The sequence below is a fragment of the Cimex lectularius genome, unplaced genomic scaffold, assembly GCF_000648675.2.
Source record: "Cimex lectularius strain Harlan isolate CLEC.00 unplaced genomic scaffold, Clec_2.1 scaffold30, whole genome shotgun sequence".
Taxonomy (NCBI): domain Eukaryota; kingdom Metazoa; phylum Arthropoda; class Insecta; order Hemiptera; family Cimicidae; genus Cimex; species Cimex lectularius.
Window position 1 is genome coordinate 951,991 of NW_019392730.1, and position 21,271 is coordinate 973,261.

At 35.9% G+C, this 21,271-nt stretch overlaps 1 protein-coding gene across 1 annotated transcript; it reads right to left on the reverse strand.

Annotated features, from left to right (window-relative positions):
• Positions 1 to 4,595: 4,595 nt before the first annotated feature.
• Positions 4,596 to 10,391, reverse strand: LOC106662456. The gene is made up of 4 exons (XM_014386555.2): positions 10,277 to 10,391; positions 9,531 to 9,686; positions 9,310 to 9,471; positions 4,596 to 4,786 (listed from the first exon to the last, which is right to left on the reverse strand). The coding sequence occupies exons 1-4, from the start codon at positions 10,343 to 10,345 to the stop codon at positions 4,631 to 4,633; spliced, it is 543 nt and encodes a 180-aa protein (XP_014242041.1). The 5' UTR covers positions 10,346 to 10,391; the 3' UTR covers positions 4,596 to 4,630.
• Positions 10,392 to 21,271: the final 10,880 nt, after the last annotated feature.

The window sequence follows — 21,271 nt, forward strand, 5'->3', positions numbered from 1 at the left end:
TGTTTTCGTTCATACTCATTCATAGAACATTCTCGCTAATATATACATTCATCCGCAAAAGTAAGAAAAAATAATGGAGTGAGGGATAGGTCATTAAGTCATTCACATTCACCGCCCACCATATTAAAATACGTTCTCTCGATAGTCATTGCATAGAATTTATAAATCTTTGTATACTTCTATTAGGTTGGTCCGTTAAACCCCTAATCTCCTAAAGACAAAAATAACCCGGCACACGCACCTAAACTCACAGAACCTTATGATGGACTTAAGTTCACAGAAATCACACAGACCCAATATTCAAATGCCGAAACCCATCTGACAGACAACCCCCTCGAGGATAGGCGAACCAAAATTACATGTTCATCTCTCCTCACACCACAAGAGGAAATCAGGAAAATTTCTCCTCTATTTGCATTATATATTTTTAATAATAAAATTTATAATTTATTTTATTTTAACTTTTTTCTTTGAGCACCTTCTAGAACCTATTGTATTACCACCTTCACTGTATTTTATTATAGTATACTCAAAGAAAAAATTTTGACAATATTATTCACTGTAAGAGAAAGATCAGGATGCGGTCATCAAAACAAGTAAGTTTTGTAACTTATGCCAAGCTTTCAATCTTCATTGAGGTCTTCATCAGTGTTTTGTCACAATTTTAAAAGTAGAATAGTATAATGATAACAGTAAAAATAACAATACATATATGTAACCAAATCTTTTTGATTACATTTGGTTACATATATGCATTGCAATTAATTAATCTTTATATAAGGTATTAGTTGAGAGAAAAAAGTTAGTGTCAAGAGCGGGATTCGAACCGATGACCCTCGGCTACTCTACCACTTGAACTATCGTGTCTTCGAGGCGTGGTTAGAGCAGCAGCGTATTGAGCCGAGGGTCGTGAGTTCGAATCCGGCTCGTGTCACTGACTTTTTTATCCCAACCGATACCTTACACAAAGATTAATTAATTGAAAAACGTTATTCGGTAAATCGGACTACGAACTGTAATGAATATATGTATTGTTGCTTTTACTGTTATCATTATAATATTTTACTTTTAGTATTTTGAAGAAGCCCTGATGAAGGACCTCAATAAAGGTTGAAAACTTGGCACAAGTTACAAAACTTACTTGTTTTGATGACCACATCCCTGATCTCTAATTAACTGGTGATATCCTGACCGTCGAATTATCCTTCTGTCGGTATTATTCAGTTTTTTGTTTGTATTTTTGATTGGTCATTTCAGCCCCGAGCGCATGCGAAATATAACATCACACATTCAATACGCATTCACACAAATAAATACATTCACACCTATATATATTGTGGATTTCTTAAATCGACAGTATTCTGTTCCTTATTTCAAACTATAAGAATTTTTATCGTTATTTTATTACAACACACTTATTTTAATGTAAACCAAATTAAACATGATAAAAATAGTAATAATAGTACGTTTTCTAAGTAAGATGTAAATGTAAGAAATATTTTGATAAGTATTTTGATTTAAAAAAGTCAAGACAGAATAATTAATTAAAAAGTGTACTATATCGTTAGGAGCCTGAGGGGTACATAAAGAAAACATTTTATCCAAATGAAGTAAAATTTGTCTCAGTTAAAATAAATATTGCAAATCTTTTCGTAAACTAAACGAAGTTTTTTAATGACCCTTAATTTATTAATGTTACTATTATTATCGAAATGTGGCTCATTCAAATTATAGTTACTTATGAAAACCTAAACAGATAAATTTTTTATTAATTGAGATCGATTCAAAAGAGAGGCCGAACATTTTTTTTTTTTTTTGCAGCACAAACCAGATTTACCCTAAAGTAAATATTCCCGGTCCGATAAAGCCCCGTTTGGTGAAATTCGATAAATAAATATTTTCCACACCGTTACAAAACAGTTTAACAAACAAAAATTCCTATTCGATTTGATAAATTTGGAGCATTTATGAGAAAACATAAATATAACCCTCCATTTTCTTGTTGTTTGGGGTCAGCCGAGTTACGGTTTACTTACGGTTCCGCTTTTTAATTTACAGATAACACTCGTGATTTTGCCCAAACGGAATATCAAAGTTAATAAACGCATTTCATTTTTTTTTTTCAAAAATTAACGTGGCATTCCAAACAGCTTTGGGTGAAATTTAGACATACAGTTTAATAGGAACCGACGAGATGGTCCTATTTGATTTAAACGTCCGCAAGGCATTACCACTCATGATTAAGCGATATCGCCGAGGTAGGGCTATTATTCACTCCTCTCTTCCAATGGATGTAAATCCAAACAAAATGGATATGAACCTTTCACTCCCTCTGATGCTTTTCCATAACTCATGGCTTTCAGGGTCAACAAAATTGATGGTTCAAATGCAAGAATGAATTGTGCACGCGAGCGAGTATGTGCAACCCTGTTTGAGTGTGCGAGCGCGTAGGATTGAGTATGAAGTTGTATTCAACTCGATCCGCAAATATTCTGACTGCCATTAATTTTCAAGTGTGAATGAGAATAAAAAACAGCTTTAAAATTTGTCAATAAACCCTGATCACATAGATCGGCCTATCTCTTTAAATAATTAATTACTGAGTGCAGTTCATCACGCCAACCCTAGCCTGCATATTTTCACTGTTTGACGTTGATGATTGATGAACCAATTAGAGTTATTGATAGTTTATTGTTCGTAAAATCATTTACTTAACTATTCAGAAATCGTGAGATGCGGTTTGGTGTGATGTAGGTTTCAGAAAAACATTTTCTTTATCGTGCCAACGTTTCGATCTTTATTGAGATCATCTTCAGGGTTCAAAGTGTTTGTCTTCTATGTAATTGTGCCATTCTTGCGTGTCGCGTTGAGAGTGCCCAGAACCTAAGTTTCTGAAACCTTCGGTCAACAACGTGAAGCGCCCGGATATGTACTACAACGTCGGGTCATTTTGACCTAACTCTGTTTTTAAGTGCATATTTTTCAACATTTTTGGAAAATATGAAGAACTTTTTTTTAAGTTCTTAGTTTTATTAACCTTATAGGATACAAAACCGCATTTTTTTTCCAAATAAATGGTTTAAAACATATTGTAATCACAATAAAGTACAGTCTAGCAAGGGAAAACTCGAATATTTTGGGAAATCTTTCTTTGTAAATATTTAACCTTGAGTTTTTGATATTATCTACAAAACTACAGTCAAACTTCTTCGTAAAGTGCACATTAAATTCATATAAAATTAAAATGAAAATTATCATTAAAATTAAAATTTATATCAGTATCACAAAATAGCACACATACTCCGAAAAACGGAAAGCAAAGAAGGAAGATAAATCTGTTTTTGGATACCTCTGTTCGAAAAATCAACAAAATATGTCTGAGACATTCAGGTTCAAATCCATCATAACGCCGCTGAAAAATAAAAGGCCCAGTAATGCTTTCACTTCAGGACCATTTGTGGGTCCAACACAGCGCTGGTCAAGACTGTATTGAGTTTTTATTTATCCATCTCTTCATTGGTATATTTTACAATGACATCAATCATGGCTTGGTTGATGAATAAGGAATACAATGGTTCCTTATCTACAAGGTTCTGAGCGTTTCCTTTGGCACCAGGAAAATGGGTAATCATATTCTTTGAAGCTAAACTGACGTTTCTGGGCAGTAAAGGATCGATATCAGTCCAGATTATTTCACCAACTTTGCCCAACACAAAGTTCTGCTTTGTTCTCTATCTTCGGAACCTAAATTTGAACAATTTTCTGGGCTAAAGTGGTCCTCTGAGAGCGCATCGTCTTCAGGTCGAACGTCGGAAGCGTCAGGTTTATCACTGTCGTTTGGCAACAAATCATTTTCATCTTCACTGTAAGTTACTTCTTCCGAAAAGTATTGCTCGTTTTCATTATCACTGATCTTCGTATTTTACGACGAATTTCTTCGTTAGTTACAAAATGTGAACTATTTGCCATGGCTGAAACAATCTAGAAAACAAATTAAATTTCTAGAAAAGAAATTAAATTTGATCTAAAACTAAAAGAACATGTCGTACAAGGTGGAGTCATATTGACCCATACCATGATTTTTCTTACTTTATTCCAACATTACAAGGTCACTTACCTGTGAAAAAGGTTCCAGTGGCGTCCACGTGTACAGGAAGACTAGAAGGAAAATTCAAAGCCTCAACCCTTTCCGATCACTACCCTCTGACACGCGCGTTTTTGAAATTTTTGGGTCATGATGGTAGAATACTGTTTTACTGCGGACAAATATTACATTAGCCACATTGTTAAATATTATTTGATCATTGTTTTTATAGTACTCATAAACAGAAAAACTATTTTTTGTTGTATGAATTTGGTTCTAAATCAATTCACTTTTTAATCACAAGCCGTCTGGTTTTACTCTGGTTAAAACATATAATATACAAATCATGAACGGAAATGGTCTAACTAAAACCGGCTCTCGTTAGTGATCCGGAATTAGACTTTCTTGTCGACTACTACTTCCAATTTTACTTAATTTTTCACAAATCATAACATAAGGATAGAAAATAAATAGACAATGACAAAAAAACTTCAAAACTTTTTATGGTTAATATATTTTGGCGTAAAAATAAACTACACGTTTCCGTTATCGTGGCTTTGTCACATCGGCAAATACAGCGAGGCAGAAGACTTTGCACGGGCCCCGATGGCCTTCGAACTTCACCCTGTAAGCACCAAATGGCAAGGTCTTAACATTAGGAAGTTCTATAGTCATAGGCTCGCTGTCAACTGAATACTGGCCCTGAAAATTTGAAAAATCGAAATTTACAAAAATTCTTTTAATTTTTTATTTTTAAACATACTTTTAATATTTATGCATAAATAATGATAATAAATAAACCATTGTAAATTTCATTACACATTCATGGTAATAGTTCTCTATTAACTACCGCGAGAATTTTTTTTTTATAAAACTTTTCCTCTTCGCAATGATGATGGCTTCCAAAAATGCTGTGTCTTTCCTAAGCAGATATCCACCACTTTCACGCCGCACAGCTTCGTGTCAAATGATTATTTGGACATCGTGAGGTGCGGTCTGGTGTGACGTAGGTTTTAGAAAACATTTTCTTTTTCGTGGTACGTTTCGATCTTTATTGAGACCATCTTCAGGGCTCAAAGTATTTCTATGTAGATATGTGACGGTTGTGTGTTGTTCACTCTTAACACGACATACGAGAATGACATATCTACAAGGAAAACAAACACTTTGAACTCTGAAGATGATCTCAATAAAGATCGAAACGTTAGCACGATAAAGAAAATGTTTTTCTAAAAGCTACGTCACACCAGACCGCATCTCACGATCTCTAAATAATCATTGGCTAAGGCTCACTAAACACCACACATATCGTGTCAAATCTTTCGTTATCTACCACGAAAAGCGTTCAAAAGTCCGTTCTGCGAACAACTTCTTTCCTCCCTTTTGTACAATTGCCGCGTTCGTTTTCCATAAACTAACCAAACCTGTCAATCTTCCTTCATCTTTCCGATCTTTCGGTATTCTTTGTTGTGGCGAGTCAAATTCTCGAGCATCTTCTATTAAAACGCTTGTACCCATCGTTAAATTCAAAATAACTCCTCCCAATCACCAGTTTGGAGTTAGGTGACTACATTCAACAACTCTTCAATGTCATCGAGTTGTGGACGTTATTTCATCATCCGTTGAATATGAGCAGTTCAGGTGTGTTCTTTGACATTGATCAAGCCTTTGATAATGTTGGCACTTGGGCTACGAGTGGAAGTTGATAGACAGCTTAGTTATTGAAAAGTGTTGGGTCGTAAGTTCAGTTCGACCATCCCAGTCAATGCTCCCCGACAACATAAACGTTAATGCCCACGTGATGCTGATTGACGACAACCAATTTAAAAGAGAACTTTTTTGCTTTTTTTTTAATAACTCAAAACTGTGGGTTTTTCTCACATTTTTATCCAAGTATGTCTTTTTTTCTTGCAGCTTTTTGTTACTATTGTAATTACTTTAAAGATATAAAAATCAATAATATATTTTAATAATATTATACAAAAATATATATTATAAAACTGGGATTGTATTCAGAATATGACGTTCATATACAAGCTGCAGGATGTTCGCCAGAATTAATGTATAAGAAACAACAAAACGAATAGCAAAGTCTAGAATGGTTTGAGATGGGGGAGAGCATTTCATTGGAAAAGACTTCATTGGAAAAGATAAATCTGAGTAGAACTAACCTTTCCAAAAAGTGCAAAAATTAACAGGAGCCACGTATTTTTGTTCAACAACAGCGATGGAACCGCACTCGAGCACACCAAATACAAAAGGTACCCTTCGTTAGTGCCAACCTGAACTGTATAGGTAAAAAACCAGAACTAAGGAGAAGCCACCATAAAATTTGAGAGAGAATTAAAATCCATGATATGACTATAACACCGTACGTGACAAAATGAGAGGAAAACTCATATCTGACCAGTGGTCTTGGATAACAATCTCTTTACAAGAAAGGCAACTCCAAGTTTCTGAAAGGGTGTGTATGGTATACAGATGGATCAGGCATGGACCAAGGAGTAAGAGTAGGGTTAAAAAAGCCAAATCACACCTTAGCAAAAAACCTTAGAAAAAGAAGAATATAAAAGATGTACCGATCTAAAAACTTTCAGGCAATCTTGCATATGCTTTTAGCTACAAAGTTGTCTCGGAAAGCCGAAAATGCCAAATCGCCTTAGGAAAACACAACAGGCTGGACCTACTTAGCCAAGTAAAGAGGTCAAGCTAGAAAAACTCAAGGATTTAGCAAAAGCACTACGTATGAAGAATACTAAGGAATTTATAAATCTCTCAAAAATTAAGTGAATGTGTTCCTCTGAAATTGAACAAAAAAAAGGGAAATGCAACGTGAAAACGCGACTTGCCTAAAAATGTTAAGTTTCGGTCAAATCAAATTAAAAAAACTAAACCGTACAGTTATCAGTATCATAGTAGTTTGTCCATAACTGATAAAACAAATACGCTTTATATTTTTGTAGCTCGTCTTCGGTCAAACAACCTTCGACGTCGACCCGTACCAAAAAAAAAATTATAGAACCTACAAGCAGTGAGTTTTCATCAGCCAGCCGCGCAAAGTAGGCGAAAATTGTTTTCCGCCTGTAAAACCGTTGGCGGAAAATATATTTTTTATTGTTAAATTGGAACAGACAGAGGTAAGCCTTTTATTTACGTTGTTCCGAGGAAAATATATGTTGTCATGTGCAGTATTTTTTTGGCCATGACCAACCAGCTATTGTATCAGATACAGCTTGTACTCATTTGGTACTAAAGTTGGTAGTTAAACACATTATCATTGATATTACTTAATCCACCTATGTATTTATTAGTCATAATTGTTCATGTTAATTATTTTAATACTTTTATTCTAAGGTCATGGTTGAGATGAAAAGTAAGTGATCCGGTCGGGACACTTGATTTCTTAATCTCAACCAAGACTTTAGATTGGGGACCGCGGTAGCCGAGTGGTTAGCATGAGAGATTCTCACGCCGCGGTCGTGGGTTCGATTCCCACCGTCGCCTCTGGCCCTTTTTTCCCGATAACCCCCAATTTGAACAAACATACAAGAATTCGTACTATGGCTAAATATGCAAGATCATAAGGCCAAAAAAAAGTATAATTCATTAAAATAATTAATATGGTCAATTAACAGTCCGTTAGTCAACCTCGCATGGCCGGTAAGGATTTCATTTACCCTTTTTCTTCTAGTCAGTCCGAGGGCCACCAAACGGTTTTGATACGAGCTTCTCTATCGATCCGCCCCTTTGACGCTGCCACCTTCTTTTAATCATGTTTTTATTTCGTTATTAGTGTCAGAGGCCCGGATTCATTACCCTCCAAACTTCAGACTTATGTTTCCAGGTCCAATAACCACGGTTTTCCGAGACGCTCCAGTCCGTGGTACCTCTCCAATGAAAGCACTACGTGATGGTCAACGGAAAACCTGTCATCGACCGCAGTAACCGTGCTGAGAGATCAGGGTAGTTATTTTAAAAATAATTACTTTTATAGCGACAAATAATTACTCTTAGTTGTAATAACTGTATTGCCTTATGAAAATCTAATAAATGATTGAAAGCTTGGCAGATTATAGCTTAAATATTTGTAAAAATAGACTACCACTCTGATCCTTCCATAAATCATTGACAGAAGTTGATCGATTGTCCTCGAATCCACACATATGCCAGATATAAACTATCATCAATATTAACAAGGATTCAAATTCTCATACAAATTATTGTTTGGATCATTTGATGTTAAAAGGAATACTTTAATTTTTCAAAAAATTCAATTTCCAGCTAATATATTAAATAAAACGGATTAAACAATTTTTGAAAAAAAAATGTTTAATGATTTTGGAAAAAAATGAGTTAATTTTGTAAGTTTCTTTTTTTCTAGAACTAACAAAAAAAATTATTAAATCCATTTTATTTCGTGGTTCGATTGACTAAATAACTTCACTTAATTAATCTTTATGTAAGTCGTTGGTTGAAATGAAAAAGTTAGTGTCACGCGCGGTATTCGAACTTCGGCTAAATACGCCACTGCTCTAAACGCTTGAGCTATCGTGACTTCGGACCACTCGGACACCAACTTTCCACTTCAACCAACTTTTCAAATTTTCCCTCCTATTTGCCATTTTTCAAATTTCGTGTAATCAGGATTCGATTCTCGGCGACAAACTAAGATTAATTAATAGAAAATTTTTTTTTATTATATTTTCGTTTGAAATGCTTTTAATAAGATAAAGTTGCGAAAATATGAGGAGCAAATGCCACAATTTGTTGAAGCGGTCAAGAATGAGGTAGTTTAGAAAAAACCTTTTTCATTTTTTTTTTTCCTTCGTTTCGACTTTTATTCGGGTCATCTTCAGGGCATAAGATATGGTGCTATTCTTGTGGTATTATATTAGTTTTGAGTCACAACACTCTCACACAAAACGAATACGACTCACACTAAACTTTATGCCCTGAAGAGACCCGAATATAGGTCGAAACGTCGGTAAAAGAATTTTTCTAAAATAACTAATTATTGACCGCTCCTCACAACAACGCTTCGACAAATTATGAAACAACAGGTCATTAAGAAACTCGCAAAGATATCAATATTTACACCAAGGTGAAAATTCCATTTTGAGAGGAAAAGAATTTGATTATAATTATTATTGTATGATGAGTTTAAATTAAGCACAAATTGTTTTTGTGTGTATCCTTCTTAATGACGGAAAATATATTTGACTAACCTTGTGTATTGGGCACATCTTCTCGGTGTCGCCATTTCCGAGCAATTGTGCGAAAAAACTGGGTGACAACTTTTTCATGCCGTCGCACAAAGGGCCGAGTTCATTGTCAAACAGTTTTTCTTTGTATTCTCCTTTACTCTTCAAATCGGCCGACACGTGCAACTGGAATAAATTTAGATTTAAAAAACGAAGCCGTGAATTTTTCCAGTGCTCTCACTTACGACGACATTGTTGTCCAGTTTTTCAACGATACTGTAATCGCCGTTGAGGACAAACGACGTTTTGTTGATGTATTTAACATCAACGCTAATCCTGGTGCTGATATTGTCTGTCGGATAGCTGCAGTCGAAGATTTTAACCAAACGGATATCGTAGAACTACACGAAGAAAAAATATATAAATTATTCTTTTTATCTAAGGTCTTGGTTGAAATGAAAAAGTCAGTGTCATGAGCGGGGTTTATTATACTAATACATTATGTATTTAGTAGTCATAATTGGCCGTACTGATTATATTAATTAACTATACCAAAAATCTAAGGTTTTGGCCGAGAGGAAACAGCCAACGTCACGAGCGGGATTCGAACCCACGACCGTCAGCTCAATACGCCGCTGCCCTATCCACTTGAGTTCAAGATGCTTATTATTATAGAAGTAATCGCTTCGCTAACAGCTCCCCGTGGCCACTTCATAAGTCACCGATAATCGAATCGTGAAAAAAATGGAAAAATGGAAAAAAGGGAACATTCGAAAGGTTCTAGGTTGATATGAGGAGTTGGTGTCTGAGTAGATCGAAGTCACTATATCTCAAGTGGTTAGAGCAGCAGCGTATTGGGCCAAAGGTCGTGTGTTCGAATCCCTTTCGTGACACTGATTTTTTCATCTCAACCAAAACCTTAGATAAAAAGAATAATTAATTGGGCAAAGAAAAATGTTTCAACTATAGATAGGTTGACGTGTTTGAATACCTGTTTAGCTCCAAAGGCAATGTGAAAATAAGCTAGAGAAGAGAAAATTGACAAATAAAATAAACTCATCCTGCCGCATTGAACGGTCTCGAAAATGCATGCGTTTGTCCCAATCTAATGATTTGTTATCTTTTAAAAATAACGAGTCTCTGACCGGATGTCATGATAAATTAAAAATTAAATCTTTCATCTAATTGCCTAGTGGAATGTCATTTCCGTATAGCGTTATGAACAAAACCTTGGTCTGTGTACTGCAACCAAAAACCTTGGATTGTTTATTGATGTTCATATTGAGTTATAATTATGTAGAAAAAAATCACAAATATTATTAAAAGGATGTCAGAATATACTCTTTTATAAACTTAAATTAATGTAAACATCGTACACTCAATGCTTAAAATACTGCAAACTTGTATTTATTTATTTTCCATAATAACTAGGTACAAAGATTAGCAGTTGACGTAAAACGTAAAAAAAACATAATCAACTGGTTGTAAATTATGTTATAATTAATTTTATAAAGTGTTACTAATCATTTTACACATTTTAGATCATAGAGAAAATCAGTTCAATTTCATGCTTTCCAGGGCCAACTGGTTGAGCGAGTTAATTGATTTTTTATAATTTATAATGAGAATTTAGGCCTTTTCCCAAATAGTTTTACCATTGAATGTTTGTCTCCTAGGGTTTCAATGAGTTATGCGAGCAAGGTTTCTTCCTTTTTTCAGGAATTTTTGAGGCTGCCGGAGTGGAATGAAATAGAAGAAAATACAAATTGCGGGGTAATAAACTGCAATGCTCGAAATCGCATTTAAATAAGAAAGATAGCTCCCTCCAAAAAAGAGGATAAAGAAAAAGAAGTGTTATTGTGTTTTTGTTTTTTATTATTGTTAAGTAGCATTAGTTTATTTATACTATTTGCATGGAAGAATAAAAGGATAACGTTGAGCCTATATGCAAGCTGATACTGATGCTAGTCGGACTCTATTATTATTATTATTATTATTATTATTATTATTATTATTATTGGCCATACAAGGCTATGGGAAATCCATTTGAGTTTTCGTAGTCAATTGACGAAGTTACTACTTTCAATCAAGTAATTATTTTTTCTCGGTCTTGGTTGAGATAAAAAGTCGGTGTCACGAGCGGGATTCGAACCCACGACCTTCGGCTAAATAAGCCGCTGCTCTACCACTTGAGCTATCGTGACTTCGATCCTCTCGGATACCAAGAGCCAATTGAAAATGGTAAAAAGAGGGAAAATTCGAAAGATTGTAGTTGAGATGGAGAGTTGGTGTCCGAGATGATCGAAGTCACGATAGTGGTCGTGGGTTCAAATCCCGCTCGTGGCGCTGACTTTTTTATCCTAACCAAGACCTTAGAAAGAATAATTAATTGATTGAAAGAAGTAACTGGGGCAATTGACTACGAAAACGTAAATGGATTTATAATAATAATGCTTCATTGAACATAAGAAAAAAGACAATTGTGCTTTCAAAGCATCTTGGATCCATCTGCCAGAGGTCGTTGATTAAACAACCAGAAACGAAAAAAATACACAATAAAGTAAGATAATAATTATAGCCTAGGCAATTAATGGAAAGAAAAGAGAAATAACAACTGTTAAAATGAAAAAGAAAGAATATAAAAACAGATTATACAATAAAAATCAAAATTTTAACTTTTTAATTAACACCTATTTGTAGTTCCATGCAGGCCTAGTGTAATGAATTAAAGGTCACGAATTTGAGCCACTCAAAAACCGTAAATGGTCAACTCTGAGGAAAGAGAAACATCCGAGATATAACAACCGAATCTCACGCAGGATGAGCGATCCCCCAAGAAATGGAATACAGTTTCAATAGAACTCGAATTGCACAAAGAACAAATTCCTAATTCGACTCAAATCTAAAGAGCCGAGTTTAAATTCAAAACCTCACTTCTTAGCTTAAGTAGCCAACGTAACGCATTCAGACAAAGTACGACAAAATTGTCATCATGTAGGCCGAACAATGGAGGAGAAATTTGTACTTATTTGTAAATGGAAAGATTCGTAGATGCTTGGACACTTGACTCTTTGGGATGTTTTTTTTTTTTTTTTTTTTTTTTTTTAATTTGATTAATAACACCGGAAACATAATTATGCCAGTCACAGAGGTTGTCCAAGGATATGAGGAAGGGCATGTTGTACGTTTCAAGCAAATATTTCCAGTGTGCAAACCATGAAATATTAGACTTCATTACCGCCAAAGATGTAATTTTTATGTATCTAGTATCGGGAGACATCAGAACTTTCACAATATAGGAGTAATAAAGCTTAAGTGTATAAACTAAAATTAAATCTATGTTAGTCTAAATATAATATATAGGTTTGGTTTATCAGATGGCAATGTGAATAACTTTCTTACAAAAAACGTTGCACTATTGTTTCGAATTTCTTATATCTCCACATTTGATAGCACAGAATTGCAAGACTTATTTCCTTAAAAATATTAAACTTGACTTCAATAGGGATAGTTTCTTGAAATATGAAGGCAGACCATGTGTTACTTAGACCTAATTTAGCCACTGACGCTTTCCAAGAGAAGTGCTTTGTCCAAGAAAGTCTTGGGGTAAATAAGACTCCTAAATCTTTGCATTCTCTCGAATCTCGAATAATTTTTATTAAAACACATGAATTTTTGGTCTATTTAATTTGGTTTAATTTGAGCACTTTCAAAATATAAATAAGACTGTCTTTTAGGACAAAACCTGTTCAAATCCGGTTTGACTTAATTATGAACAAAGAAAATACCATTTAGAAACAGGATTTCAGAACTTTATCCTAAATAAAGGTCAAAAGATTTTTTTCCAGGTATATGTATATTAATAAGGATAAGAAGGTGCATCAACTTGGAACTAATTAATAAGAAAGAGTTGAAAAAAACACCTTAAGACTGAATTAATAAAACTTTTTTCATTACAGCTCGTCCATAATTTAGCCTGGAGAGGAAGCAAATTTCAACAGGTGAGCACCCGGCCATCTACTTATTGAAGGTTTTTTTTCAGTTTCCCCCCTTTTTTGTTTTGTTACGTTAATGACGGTTAATGTTTTAAATGGAAAGTAAATATTATATGCAGGCTAAAGAACGTAGATAGCTTCTTTACAACAAAAGAGAAAAGTTCATTTAACAAATTTATAATTAAACCATAACGTACAATGTTGCGAGCTATTAAAAATATGTACAATTGATAAAAACAATAATAACATTGATATATTAAGATGACCATAAAAGTTTAGTGTTGTCGTCAAAAATAAGTAAGCAATCTAACATTACAATACAAAATAAAACTATTACAATTAATTAAGGTTTTTAGTTGAGATAAACAAAATAAAACACTGAAGAACATAAAATTCTTAAACCATACGTAATTTAAAAATGGGTTTTTTCCAAACTAAGATGTACAAACACAATAACCAGTTCTACGTTTCAAGCATTTCGAAAGACACGGTCGTCCTTAAAAGGCCAATGAGGGTCTTTAGCGTCCGTACTTGGCTCATGGCCTTACCGGACGTTTTCATTCTCAAGATGAGAGATGACGCACCTCCGCTCATGACTCAATGTGTGTTACAGCCGCTAGCGTTGGTGTGGAAGATGTCCCAGAACCCGAGGTCCCAAGACGAACCTCACTCCCCGCTGGCCCATTCCGAGCGGTCGGGTCTGTATTGAGCATCAAACCGTATACCGTGCGTAAAAGGCTACCCAAGTGGCTGAAATGCATCAGCCTGGTCTCCCACGCACTCTCTAGATAGAGAAAGCCACTCTATCTCCCAGAGTATTGAGGCTCCTCCCTCAACCCCGGCCGCGGTTTTGTTTAAAGTGGAATTGGTAACCACCACCTAGAGGAGACTGCCTTCGGTAAAGGACGCCATTCAGGCACCACCGACAACTATCTGTTCCTATTCGAGGGACTCCATCAGCGTAGTCTGACCGTCCTCAACGCTATACGCTTCGATGGTCCGATCCTTCGTATCCCTTGAGGCCGGGGTTATAACGAAGGTCATACGCAAGTGCTTGGGCGAAGGTCATACATAAAAGAACAACCTCTTCTCTAAGTTCCCGCCAGGAGCATCGCCACTAAGCCACTACGAGTCCGTTCCCATGTAGCAGGGGCTGGACTTTGGAACATTTCTTCTACCCCATCTTTGCTCATGGATGTTGAAACCCATGAGGACTTTAACGTTTTTTTTAATCTTTAACGTAAGATTTTACATGCATGGACTTGTCACATCCCTTGGCTAGCGAGTTGGTGCAATGCTAATCAAGTTCAGAGGTGTCCCAAAAATGGCACATCCATGCAAGTGCGTTGAAAAAGGCAGTTTTGTGGTTTGCCCGGATCTGCCATGCCTTTTACCACCCCCGGAGAGATAGAGAAGGCACTCTATCTCCACCTCCGGTTGGGTGGTACAATTTGTTTGCAAACCACAACCACCACGAGTCCAACCTCAATTAGTAGAGCCGCTTGGATACTCTACTCCCGTGGTCCAGTATTATTTTTAAGGTGGGACTGATCACCCTCCTGGGAGTTCATACGACACCCTACTGATGCAGGAGGAAACTACTGCCAAAGCAGTGGGGGGAGGGGAAGGAAAAGTAAAGGGTAAGGAAAGATGGGGAAGGTAATAGGGAATTTTTCCTCTATCATTGGTTACCCCTAGGCATGGGAGCTGTTGGTAGGGCTTACCTAGACCCATAGGGAAGGTTTCCCTATGGGATGATTTCTGCTACCCCGTAGTATAGATGGTTATGCACCCTTCCCCGTCTATGCAGACAGGATCTGGTCCCCTAACCTCCTGTGCCTCTGACAAAGCACCCGCCGTCCGCTGCCGACCCGGAGGCCGACACGAATCCAGCTTGTGCTTTAGAGAGGTTGCCACGCCCTCAAGGCTACACCATTATTTTGCGCCTGGATCCCTTGCATCCAAGGGTTGAGACAGGTCTCAAGGAAGAATGTCGAAAGACCTGGACTGAGAAAGGGAAGTGATCGAAGACACGAGGCTTGCATTTTCAGGCTGCACCTCCCGCCTTGTCCACACTGTACCACCCATTGTCACCGTAGTTCCACATTAAAGTTCTACGTTACATCATGATGCATCATGTATGAGGACATAAGGATCTATTGCGTTACTGTTTGGTCCTTTCCCGAGGGAGTGGATCTTTTCCTTGTTTAGATAAATGAATCAATAATAAACAAAAAAATATTAAAAAAGAAACAATTCTTATATTGAGAAATTAACAAACTTTGAAATTAAGGTCGTCGGTTTGAAATTAACAATTTGACAATTTTTTAAAGCAAACTGACTGATTATTATTATCTTCTTTTAAATAAAAAACAGAAACAATTCTTATATTAACTAAATATTACTACTACTATTATTTTTTTAAATTAAAAAACGGAAACAATTCTTATGTTGAAATATTAACAAAACTTGAAATTAAGGTCTCAGTTTGGAATTAACAATTTGACAATTTTGTAAAGGAAACTGCCTGGATATTATTATATTTTTATATTAAAATACAGAAACAATTCTTATTTGATTAATTATTATTATTATTATTAATAAAATAAAATAAACAAACTGCAAGACAGACTTTGTGTTGATTAAACAAACGAAAAATTGAATCTTTGTTGTAAACTATAAGATAAAAAAATCCTTTTCCAACGAAAAACAAATTAAAATGGAAAAACTTGCGTGATGATTTTAGCCGCCTCTAGTCCAGCGCAAACCCAACAGGGCTGCTCCAGTGGAACTCTCCTTCCTCCTCCTTTTAGTTGCTTGTGGAAGGGCTTTGGGCGGCCCTTATAAATTGCACTGTGATAGATCTTAAGACTCCTGGAGTTACGGCGATAATAGAAAGATTTCCCGCGGAACACCAGTCTCGGTAAAATAACGTTAAAGGTGGAAAAGAACAACGTAATTCGAACTAGCTTTGTGTAAAAATTAAGAGATTAGTGAAGGGTAAAAATTATTGTATGTATATCCTAGGTAATCGGAAAAATTGCGGTTTTCTTTCTTTATTGTTTTAATACCGTTAGTAAACATTTTTATTAAATGGGAGGATTAGACATTATCACATATGAAAAAGATACTGCATCATTTCATAAATAAAAAGTTCACAGTAAATTATAAAACATTTTCTTTGTCATAGCTTCAAAACCCATCATTCGTACGTGCTTATTGTGTGAATTTAAACTCGGCACCGAGTAGGCAGAGGCAGTTGTAAATTTTGCACTGCATTCGGTGAAAACAATAAGTGAGCAAACTGCTCAAAAATGGTTCAAAAAGTTTGTTTCTGGGAATGAGTTAATTGAATACCAACCACGGTCTGGTGGGCTTTCTATCTTTAATTACGATGAATTGAGGGATGCTATCGAACTCGATTCGAGCCAGACATGTCAGTAGGTTTCCAGAATGTTCAACGTAAGCGATGAAACTATTCGCTCTAGTTTTTCATCAACTTATAAAGACGTGGAAGCTCAACAAATGGGTTCCTCACAAAACGACCGACAGTAACAAGCTTCATCGTCTAAACATTTGACTTTCATTACTTTCACGTCACAAAGGGGACCGGATTGCCACAAGCGACGAAAAATAGTTCCTGAACTGTCCCTTGAAAGCGAAAACCGAATATTCACCAACAAAAGGTGATGCTTTGTAAATACAGGGCAAGCATTCCACAATACGAAGTGCTGCGTGACCAGACCATCACTTCAGATATCTACTCAAGCGAACTGCAACTTTTGCCCAAAACAACTTGCTCTCGCGAACAGAAAAGGTTTACTAGGACAACGAAAGATCTCGTAGTCAGACAGACAAAGGAAGTGATAATAAATCTTGGTTTCTTACCCCGTCCTCCGTTATCTTCGGACATAACCCCATCTGACTTTCACATTTTCTTAGCGGTCCATATTGCGCAATCGGCGTTCGATAATCAAAAAAGCTGATAAACAAGAGCACAATTTATTTTTGAATTTGCATTGATTGGGAAAAGCTTAAAGATACAGATCGAGATAATTTTCCGATAAAAATATTTCTAAACTAATTTTAGTTGTGACAATTATTATTGCCCGTAACGAAATTTTTTGTTTACCTCATACACTTACTTGTAATATATATATCCATTGTAAAATTAATAATTAACTATTAATCAATTTATGTTTTAGTGCTCTAATTGACCAAATTATTTCTTTCAATTAATTCTTTTTGTGGAAGGTCTTGGTTAAGATCAAAAAGTTAGGGTCCGAGCGGGATTCGAACCCGACAGATGGGGAGTTGCTGTCCGAGTAGATCGAAGTCGAAGTTGGTGAGAGCAGCGGCGTATTCAGCTTAAGGTTCGAATCAACCTGACACTAACTTTTTCATCTCACCCAAGACATTGCATACAAAAATTAATAATAAATCTTTACATGTGAGTTTGTAATTAAATTTAAAAAATATACTAAAATGTTTATAAAATTTTTCTTTGTTTTATTTTATAGTAAAAAAATATTATTTTGTGTTTGAAACTTTTATACAGGTTTCTCAGATTTTTAAGGTTTCTCTGTCGAAAGATTTTTGTTTTGACATATACCAACATGAAAGTCCTGAATATCGTTGCAATGAAGTTAAAAATATAAGACGACATCGCTGACCTTTCGTTATTTTCCCTTCTTTTCTCCTGGGCCGGATGTTGAAACGAATCGATTGGCCTGAATAAAAAATATATAAAAAACCGGCCTATTGCGGCTGAAAACGTCCAAGAAAATCCGAATGGAAATAAAGAATGGAAGACCAACTCAAAGCAATAAACTTTTTCTTCTGACAGTTCGACAGTGGGTGAAAGAAGAGGGCGTCGAGAAGGAAACAGCACCCTGTCAACTCAGCACACGGGCAGACAGCGGCTGAGCCTCGGTCGATTTGATAAATTAGGCCATGAATTTTCCTATAAAATTTCTTTTTATACAGAATACTTTTAATATATATCGAGAAAAAATCTATCAAAATTTTTCAGCACTTTAGATTAGATAACCTCTAGTACGGAATGCACTCACAAATGATGAACTGGAGCAGAAAGTTTCTGTACTTAAGATTAAAATATTATTAATTGTAATTTCAAATTAACAAAATTAAAAATAATGGTTATAATTTAGCTATTAGCATAATTAGAAAATGTAACTGATCGCTGATTGTTACATGCGTTCTTGAACCAACGACTTCTCGAGGCTCGGCGAAAAAACTTTTGTGTAAATTACGTTAAATAACCAGCAGGTGAGATTCACCTTCATCGGGTTTTCGCAGCTTTTCTGTTTAATGGACTGCGATGGCCGAGTGGTTAATGTGGCCGACTCGTATTTGCCACATTAGAGGTTTTGGGTTCGAATCCTGGCAGAGCTTTTGATTGATTAAGATTTAAAACATATGCTTTAGATTGGTTTGTAAACAGGTAGATGGACATTAAACCCTCCTGTGCTGAAATTATTTTACTTTACTTTATTTTTACTTACTCGATATTCCTCCACCACCCTTTACACATGTTATATAACTAATTGAATGAGTGCCGATGAGGTACTCATATTCTGCCATCAGCCCACTCACAATACACATTCATGCTAATAAATACATTAAAGTTTAATTTCATAAAAAGGGGGCGTCGGTGGCCGCAACGGTTTAGGCCTTGACAAGGCGCTCATCACTGTAAGGTAGAGGTCCCGGGTTCGAATCCAGCGGCCCTGCAGTCGAACCCGACATACCTACAAATGGGCTTTTTTTGAGGGTTGATATGAACTCTGTTGTTGCGAACCTTTGTTGGAAAAAAAATAGCCACGAAAAAACATAACTCTCTTATTCTCCTAAAGCGTTTACTCCATCAGACATAGACACACTATTAAACAACTCCCTTCACGAAAAGCTCCAGGTTATGGTCTAATTACAAAACAAATATTACAAAATTTGCCCCACAGAGGCTTACTATTCTTAACATACCTATTCAACGCTGTACTCAGGGCCACATATTTTCCATTGCGATGAAAGTTCTCTATAATTAAAATGATTCATAAGCCAAATAAACCTTCTGATCTTCCAAATTCCTATCGACCCATTAGTCTCCTTTCTATCCTTGCCAAAATACTAGAAAAACTACTTCTCCGACGATTACTGCCAATAATTGAAAATTCTAATATTATTCCAGATCATCAGTTTGGATTCCGCACATTTCACTCGACAACTCAACAATTACATCGTGTTGCTGACAATATAGCATCTTCCCTCGAACAAAAACAGCATTGCTTGGGTGTCTTTCTTGATTTAGAACAGGCCTTCGATCAAGTCTGGCCCCGGGCTTGCTTTGGAAACTGAGGAACATCCTCCCTCATACTATCTAATACTGAGATCTTATCTGACGGATCGATTTTGTCGAGTCCGTCAGGGAACTGAATTCTCACCTTATATACGCATAAGGGCGGGTGTTCCTCAGGGAAGCATACTTGGTTATTTTCTATTTTCCATATGCACTACAGATATTCCTACAAACGTTAACATTTCGACTCACGCATTCGCTGATGATACAGCGATTCTTACACGCAATTCGGCCCCTCGGACAAAGTGGAGAATAAAGATAAACCTAACAAAAAGCGCACAGATCAATTTTATCTTACGTAAAAATGTCTGTCCTGCGGTGAGTATAAATGGAATTCCATTGCCTACCACTGACCTTGTGCGTTATCTTGGACTTTTCATGGATAAACGACTGACTTGGAATCCCCATACAAGACTGAAAAGACAGCAAACAAACCGACGTTATAAATAGTTAAGAATCCCCATACAAGACTGAAAAGACAGCAAACAAACCGACGTTATAAATAGTTAAAAAAACTACTCGACTCACGATCAAAATTAGACCTTGAAAATAAATTTTTAATTTACAAGACAATGATTAGACCTCTCTGGGCGTACGGTTGTGAAGTGTGGGGCTCAACCAAGGATTCCAATTCCCAGGGTCTCCAATCAATCCAATCTAAAATTCTCCGTCAAATTATAAAATTATCCTTTTTACGTTTCAAATTACACTATCTACAAAGACCTACACATCCCGTTTGGGCATGAACTCATCTAAACCTGATATAAAAAATTTCATCAATCACTGAACACACACAGTAATCTATTCGTACGAAATTTATCACTTCCAACCCTACCTGAAAATCCCCAAGACGATTGAAGCGAAAGTGGCCCCGGGACCTTCTCATTGTGTGAAGACTGAATAAGATATCAGTGTGAAGGAGTGTTACCACTGGGCAACTTCTCCTACAAGAGCCTCAAATAATAATACAACATATACGAACATATTTACTTAATACATCACTTGCAGTTGTAAATACCAAATAAATGTAATAAAAAATTACAAAAAGATGAACGAGATACCTACCAAGTACTAGTAGTAGCAAGTGGTAAGCAAAACACACCTGTGTTATCTAAAAATTGTAACAGTGGACCTAAACACTCCCTTAATAGCTCAAGAAAATCCTAAGCCGGATGGAAATCCTACATGATTCCTATACAGGATGTTCGGCTATTCCTGTTACTAACTTTGCCAGTATATTCTACATTCATAATGCAACCAAAAAGTCCTAATAAACTACGGTACGAATCTCAACAGTTTAGGAATTATTTCACTTTTTCTGATTTTTTTAAGATTTCACGACCATGCTTCAAATAAACAATGATAACTCCAAAACTAAAGGGATTTGAAAAAATCTGTTGATACCATTGAAAACTACATTAAATTTCCAATATGTTGTGATAAATACTAAACTTGTAAACGTTAGGAAAACAAGCGTTTTAAAAGCCAGAACTTTGAAAAAATGATTTTCAAAGTTGAAAAACATACTATGGTGTTTCCAAACTTCTACTTCCAAACCTAGAGACCAGCAGATTTCACAAAACGTAGTCCATTTAATATACTTTTTAGTGGTGCA

Excerpts from the sequence above, each read along its gene's own strand:
- LOC106662456 (XM_014386555.2), bottom strand. The coding sequence starts at position 10,345 with ATGAGTTTATTTTATTTGTCAATTTTCTCTTCTCTAGCTTATTTTCAC. Across the intron at positions 9,687-10,276 it reads TTGCCTTTGGAGCTAAACAG|TTCTACGATATCCGTTTGGT; the intron begins GTATTCAAACAC and ends TTCTTCGTGTAG. Across the intron at positions 4,787-9,309 it reads AGATGTGCCCAATACACAAG|GGCCAGTATTCAGTTGACAG; the intron begins GTTAGTCAAATA and ends TCAAATTTTCAG.